The following is an 8,127-nucleotide window of genomic DNA, read 5'->3' as shown; positions in this document are numbered from 1 at the left end:
AAGGAATATGCAAATTAGTTAACCTTGATGAAGTCGCTTGCATATCCATGAACATTAAGAAATTTTTTAAAATAATTTTTATATAGAAAAAGTGGGCTTTAAATATCAATTTTTTGAGATTGTCGGACTGACTTCCTCATCTTGGTTGTTATAGTCACAACGTTTTGGACGTTTTGCCCTCCGGCCTTCATCAGGTGTTTTGTATCGAACCGGGGAACCGTTTGTTAAGAATCTCGAACCCAACCCTTTATTATTATTATGGGGGTACCGTGTTCGGACTCCAGCTAGGCTCTGGGACATAGTTGCTGATTCTCTGTTTTGAATGGGATAAAGTAAAAATAATAAACAGAGAGACCCACTGGAAAGTGAGAAAACTTAAAGAAACAGCTCACATGCTCGGACATAACAACCTACTGAGCAAAGCAAGCGTAGAGCTGAATGCAATTTGGACATCTCTGATAGAGAAAGAAAACCTTGAATAACAACATACGTTTAACATTAACAAAAACCAACTAAGAATTGTCCTAGTGATATATGGCCAATTGGTCCTAGATGTTGTATCAAAGCTTACAGTTACCCAAAGGTGCCGAGTTCAATCCTGAATGAAGACAATGAAAAGTAACATTCAAAACAGAGAATCAGCAACTATGTCCCAGAGCCTAGCTGGAGTCTGAACACGGTACCCCCGTAATAATAATAAAGGGTTGGGTTCGAGATTCCTAGCAAATAGTTCCCCAGTTCGATACAAAACACCTGATGAAGGCTGGAGGGCAAAACGGCCGAAACGTTGTGACAATAACAACCAAGATGAGGAAGTCAGTCCGATAATCTCAATAAATGAAAACACCTCATCTTAAAAATACAGACAATTACTATTTAAATATCAATGTCAGAATGAGAAAAAGAAACTCAACTTATATATATATATATATGAATATCAATTAGAGTTATCACAAGGTGATCAGCATTCCGAGTGGGCTATGGGCATCCATCACACAAGCAGTTTGATTACATAAAAAAATATTTTAAAAGAAAGTGTATAATAAATTATATGGCTAAACTGAAACATTAAACTAAATGCACAAGTCGAAAAGAAACAAAATAATCCAGCAATAAAACTGACTGAATTGCATTGTTTAATAATTTTAGAAATGGACTGAACACATAAGTTATTGTCTAATGTATATGAATAAAAAAATGAACTCCCAGCAGTATCCATAGCACTTGCTATCAGAAATTGATATATATATAATAACACATCTTTTCTTGGACAAAGATTGTTGAAAGTATTTATTTATATTTGATATTTCCATAAAAGATCTCTGAGCTTGGAAAATCAACAATAATTTTGACAAAAAAGAGATTTGATCTAATATAAGCAGCAAATATTTATTAAAAGTAAAAAGTATTATTAAAGTAAAAGCAATTTTTAAAAGTGGGTGTATGTATAACAAAAACAAAATGTTTTTAAATTAAATCAAGTAAATAAAATATATTTTTCAACTTGAAATTACTGTCTTTGTCATTCTTCTGCAATGAGTATGTGGTAACATGGCCAAGAGAAAAAGTACACGAACAACTGGTTAACTCCTGTGCCAAGAAGCAAACTACATCCATAGCTGTTCATTGAAGAGACCCACAACATTAGGATGAATATTGAATTAAGATTTCTTTTTTTTCTTCTTAGGTTTTGTTTGTTTTGAAGTTGTCTTTTTGCCACTTGTTAGAGTAGGAAATTCATGTTCATCCATCATGTCAAGGTCACATGCTTTTGTCTGTTTTTTATCAATCACAGTTGGCTGCTCAACTGGAACAACGGGAGATTGCATTAAAAGTGTACAATTTTGGCCAATAAATAAAGGCTCCATTAAGTCTCCCTGGAAAATAAAGAAAAAAAAAACAAGAAAATTATTAATCACAAAAAAATTGTCATTCTGATCATAAACAAGTTTCAGTTGTTTCCCTCTGCAATCACTTGAACAAATAAAACTTGAGTTGTCTCTTCCTGCGATCATTATTACTTGAATCATGTACATGATCATTAATCATAACTTTTGGTAAATGTTTGAGGAAAACAAAGTAAATTTTAGCAAAATTAAGAAACAGAATCAAAGATAAAAAAAAGGAAAGAAAAATAAAGAATTTGGGATATTTTAGCCCAGATGACAAACCACAGTTTTAATGTAAAATGCAGCTCAATCAGTGTGTTGATTGTCATACACCCACATGAAAAATTTTTGGTAAAACTTTGGAAACAATTTGGGAGAAAATCTGAAATCTAACAGAAAATGATAAGGATGTAAGTAATTTCTGATTAACATTATGAATCAAAACTTAACAAGGAATTGTTGAATGTATGAAAGAAAGCTGAAAAGCAAACCTCCCTCCTTATAAATATGGTCATACACTTAGCTGAGCTGCCAAGCCATCTGAGAACTAAAATTGACCATTCAAAGTCTGTTCTGGCTAAGGACACACTCCAGCTACATGTTGTTCAAGCAATGGAGCATGTCCTTATCTATCCCAGTCTACCTAACTCATACAAAACCATTAACTTGGTGGTATATAACCACACATTGGAAGATTCAAACAATAGACTCCTGGTTGCCAGTTTCCTCCCAAATAAAAAATAGCCAATCGTCCTCATTGGGGAAGTCATTGAAGAGGGTGATCATATTAAATACCTTGGCTTTATCATCACTGCAACAGATCAAGGAGAGAAGGATATCAACTATTGCATCAGCAATGCCTTCAGTCATCTTCAATATTAGCTTTGGTCCAGACTTGAAATAAAATTTGGTACTAAAATTTGCATATATCATGCTCTTGTCTGCACCACTCTATTGTATATCCGTGAAACCTGGCCAATGAGATACCTAACTACGAAAGCTTGATAACTAGTTTATGTCACATCCTTTGTGTTCACTGACAACAGTTCATTTCAAATGCCACTGTTATCCTGTCTACAACAAGATCTTCTCTACAGAGGTCTTCGCATCACCCAGAGGATTTCATCCACAATTGTAATATTATAGAAAGAGTCCTCATTTCGTTCTTTCTCTCGACTGTTGACCCCCATCGAAGTGCCAAACAAATAAAAGAAATACTTTGAACTCACTTTTTTTGAGAGACACTTATTTCCTGTTTGCTTCCCATTATACATAACAAATTTTGACAGAGCTGTCACCAGCTAGTGGGGAATCATTGTCGTCTGCTCTCTTTCTCCTGCTGTTCATGCCGTCACATCTTTCCTACCCTACTCTCTGTCTTACTGCTGCTATCTCCGTGTGACGTCACCAGTCCTGCTACTTCCTGCTGCTCCTCTCTATTTCACTGCAGCAACTGTTGTCTACACGACGTCGCCACACATTATGGTACACAACGTCACTGAACCAGTCCCTTCTCAGGGTTGGAAAAAAATGATATGATACCCAGCAGAAAACCTGGTTCTGAATGGTGAAAAAGGATACAAAGTGGATCCTGGACCCTCATCTTTATGGAGTTTGCTACTGGAACGATGACTAACACTTGTATCTGCTACTTCTGCAGATCATCAGATCTTATCAGCATTCATTCATGGTGCAGTAAACTCTCTGGATCAAGCCAGCCTAACTGCTCTGGGGTGAATGCCGAAACAATTATTAATAAGTAAGAAAATATCAGTAATTTAAGAAGAATAAAGAGTTATGACCACCCAACACACATAAAGGCCATGTTGACTTAATGTCACATCATAAATATTAATTACAGCCGTGGAAATGAATGATTAGCTTTTAAAAATAAAGCTTTTTAAAAACTAACATTAAAATAAAGAAATAGTTTTTGATTCATACACTGAACTTTATTCAATATTTGCTGCACTGCCTCAGAATCACTCAGGATGAATTATGCTTAAATTTGCTTTGTAAATAATTATGTTCTATTAATTTATTTATTGTGAACTATTATCCTCATCTGTTTAGTTGTTGCTTCATGACATTTCAGCCAACTATTCCTCTGGCCTTCGTCAGGTGGTAACTGCGACGAGATAAGAACTCTGAATCTCCTAAGTGCATCCTCAGCAATTACTGCCTTCCATAGTTGTTGTCATCTTACCACATTTTGGCCAAGTAAGTAAACAGATGAGGATAATAGTCCGCAATAAATAAATTAATAAATAATACTCATCTCAATAATGAATTCCAATTAAATAATTATGTTCTATAATCACACTATCTTTGTTAAGTTCAGTATCAAATCTAAGAAAAAAAAAAACAAATAAGGAACACTAATCTTTACTAAAAGAATAAGAATTGATTTTGAGGTATTTATTTAAGAATGTCTCAAATAGTAAATAGCCAAATTAGATTAAATATTTTTTAAATGAATTATAGCAAGTATATCAATCTATTTTCAATAACATGTTACAACAATTACAAATAAAAGTTTGAATTGCATGCTTAAATGCAATTTATATCCAACTTAATATCTGGCCAATATAATTCTACGTATCTAATTCTTAAAATATAAACTAATTAAAAACTAATGCATCTTTTGCTACAAAAGTAATATTGCATTATAAGTTATCGATTTTAAAGATTAAAACTTGCGTTCATTTGTGTAAAATTTAAAACAAAAATATTTTTATAATTATAATTAGCATTGCTTAAATTAGCACATTTTTATCTTGACTATTAAAGTAATTAGAATATTGAGCTGTTCTTGTTGTGTGAAAAAATGATTCATGTTTACAATGTAATTACACAAATACAAGAAACGAATCATGAATTAGCAAATAAATAACAATTAAATAAACAAAAAATTAAACATAAAATGGTAAACAAAAACAAATAATGAATAAAAACAGCAAAATTATAAAACAAATTGAAAAAATAAAACAAAATTTAAAACAAATAAAGTTCAAAACAAACAAATAAATTTAAGCAAATAAATAAGTACAAACAAATAATGCAGAAATAAAATCTGGTATAGAAAATCAAGTTGAATATTTAAAGGGGTTTTTTTTTGTGCTTAACTAATTATTACAAATATTACCATTTTCCTTGCCACAAAAATTATTTTACTAAGAAAAGGTCCAGACTAGCAAGAGTTAATATGATAAAACCCTATCAGCATTTGCTAAAACATCCATTATGTGATTAGTGACTTTTCTTTGCTTTTGAAAACAAAGAATTCTGATAGAGAGTGAATTGTCTCAAACTAAATTTTCATCCAGATAAACCAGAGATTTTCTATTGATTGCCTGTTTATTTGCACATCATCTAATTCTGATAATACTAAAAGCTTGCAATCATTGACATTTAACTTTCTGAAACCTGAGTAACAGCAATAACCTGCTAAATATATTGTAACGAAACTTCTTTGCACTGATCAACACCATCCTCCATTACATCAACGTTCAATTTATCTCTTCCCAGTTAGTTACTCATTAATTCTTCAAATCAATACTTTGCTTATTAAGTAGTAGGCAAAGTTTTAAAACTAACAACACTTCAACAAGGTATAAATATTGTACAGAGCACTCTTAAGTTGCTGGTACAAACCAAATCTTTACAAGATGATTTGTTTTAAATTTGTCAGATAATACATCATTTTTAATTCATCTATGCAATAGTTTGTCCCTTGTAAAATAACTGTGGATGTCTCTTGTTAATTTGCCATTTATTTCAGGAATGATATTGCAAGATTATAGCCAATTGCAGAATAGATAGAAATGTTGCAAATTTGGGTGCAAAATCTAACCCTTGCAAGTAACTTACATTCAAAGGTTGGCATTTTTTGATTGGTGTCTTTGGTGCATTCTCGGGATTCATATCTCCAACTACATTCTAAACCCACAATCAACACATGATGTGAGCTACCTAAAATTGAAGTACTTATCAGGAGGCTCCGATAGTTTGTGCATGCCCTTCGTCGCCACCAACTTGCCTGATTCACAAGGCAATAACACGAACACTGCTACCAAGATGTTGCCAGAAGAGTGGTGGTCAACTGAGGATGTACTCACAATAGTCAAAACTGATTTGGAAACTATGACTCGTTCTTGCATCTTCAGTGTGCAGTGATGGAATCTGGATAGACTGCCTGGATACGTGATGCAGCAAATTCACTTGGAACCACTTAACCCAATCTGAACGGCATCACTAGTAAAGTAGAAATGTACAATAATCTTCATTCAATTTTAGCACAGCCAAAACTTTTATATTGTGTTTTTAACTGTATTGCCCACTAAATATGAAATATGTTTATGTATGTACCTTTTGCATTTGTTTTCTTAATGTCAGCAAACCCTGAAATGTATATTCATTAAAAAAAATGTTTAAAACTAAAATAATGTTTTATCTTAAGATTAGTTGGAGAAATTGCATTTGATGTCAATTTATAACAATATTTGTAAACTAATCAAGATTATAGGAGATACTCTGTAAAGTACAAAACTGAACACTCTACATTCTCATTATGAAAAAAATCATGCATTTACTTGTATCTTTGTGAGAAAGACATTTCTAATGCATGGACCAAATCAAACAGAAAAAAAAGACTGAACATTGTCTTTGTTGTTCATGGATATCTGGTGCAAATGAAAACTACCTACAATATTAGTCTGATAGTTTTATTAGTACACAATATTGTGTCGGAGATGGATAAATTTACTGATGATACAATGCTCTATAACATGCATGAGGGAAGAACGGATGTACACAAATCTAAGACAATGGTTGAATCCTTAGAAAATGACCTCCAGACCGTAGTGGAATAGGGACGTAAATGGAAGGTAACATTTAATGCTAGTAAGACTAAGCTGCTCTCCTTTAACAATTACAAGAAACCTTTCCAACCACGGATATCCATGAAGAATAACTCCCTACCTGAGAATTCTTCCTTCAAACTCCTTAACTTAACATTCACAGGAAATATGAACTGGAACAAATACATTGAGGACATTGCGTAGGCTGCTGAAAGGAAGGTGGGCTCCCTCTATTGTGCTAGAAAACTACTTACATCTGAGAGTATCCTGTACCTCTACAAGGCTACCATTCGCCCATGCATAGAGTATTGTTGCCACATCTGGGCTGGTGCATTTACCACTAGCCTCTCCCTCTTAGATAGGGTCAAAAAAAAGGCCTGCAATCTAATAGGTCCCACTTTATAAACTAGGCTCCAACCCCTGTCCTATCAGCACAATGTTGCATCCCTGTGCCTGTTTTACAAGTATTTTAATGAAATGTGCTCTGATGAACTTATTGCACTTGTGCCCCCTCGATGTATATATCCCCTACAAACCAGAACGGCTGGACTTTGGAAATCCATTCCTGCTACTTGCTTCCCAAACTGTACTGATATGTAGAAGTTCAAATGCAATAATCTTTTTTAAGCATGATCCCAATTAGTAGCCCCATACGTCCAAGCGGCAATATGCCTTGTTTGAGGGTGGAGGTGAGTAAAAAAGATATTTTGTTTTTGTAGATTTTGAAAAATCTTTCAATAAAATACCAAGAGATGTTGTTTGGTGGGTTTTATATAAATTAGCTACAAAAAAGTGGTTGTTGAAGGTTGTTCAAACAACATACAGAAATGCTTGTGTTAGAATTAACAGCATATCATGACAGCTTAAATGTTAAAGTGGTATCTGTACTCAGTCTGTGACTTCATTTGTGTCTTAGAAGCATTGTCCAAGAAGTCTTGTACAGTTTGTCCAGAAGAGATTCTTTATGCTGATAATTTAGTTTTGGAGAAACAAAAGTAGGTATACTTGTTAAGTTAGAAACTTGGTGTAATGATATGGTAAGCAAAAGTCTGAGACTCAAGTGATGATCAATGGTGATAGCGTTGGGAAGAACAAAGTTCAATTTGTGGAAAGGGAGTTATGGGCAACACAGTGAACCACACGTTTTTTTTTTATACTTTGAGTGGTCATAACTCTAGTTCTAATGGGTTGATTTTAAAAAACTAAAGATATTATTTCTTTGTTTTTTTTATGCTCTTTTCAAGAATACTTGATTTGTGTTGATTCGATCTAAAGAAAAAATGGTGTGGTAACTAGTCAGAGGTGTTCTAATTCGAATCAACAGAGTTGTCCGGGATTGTGTCAAATCATCAGAGGTGTTCCAGTTCAAATCGACGGTG

At 33.5% G+C, this 8,127-nt stretch overlaps 1 protein-coding gene across 7 annotated transcripts in view; it reads right to left on the bottom strand.

The window, feature by feature from the left end:
• Positions 1-1,119: 1,119 nt before the first annotated feature.
• LOC145286346 (uncharacterized) overlaps positions 1,120-8,127 on the bottom strand; it is a 102,803-nt gene continuing 95,795 nt past the window's right edge. For 5 of the 7 annotated variants that reach the window (XM_080135284.1, XM_080135283.1, XM_080135285.1 and 2 more), the window contains exon 4: positions 1,120-1,877. In XM_080135284.1, the coding sequence (XP_079991410.1) occupies positions 1,662-1,877 (216 nt within the window). In that variant the 3' untranslated portion in view covers positions 1,120-1,661. Of the gene's footprint in view, positions 1,878-6,007; positions 6,144-8,127 lie in introns of all 7 variants that reach the window. The other 2 variants (XR_013869149.1, XM_080135286.1) reach the window with 2 other exon arrangements.

This window comes from Euprymna scolopes, chromosome 10, assembly GCF_053919585.1.
Source record: "Euprymna scolopes isolate OS-2025 chromosome 10, ASM5391958v1, whole genome shotgun sequence".
Lineage (NCBI taxonomy): Eukaryota > Metazoa > Mollusca > Cephalopoda > Sepiida > Sepiolidae > Euprymna > Euprymna scolopes.
The sequence above is the reverse complement of the archived record's forward strand: the minus strand, read 5'-3'. Positions and strand labels throughout refer to the sequence as shown.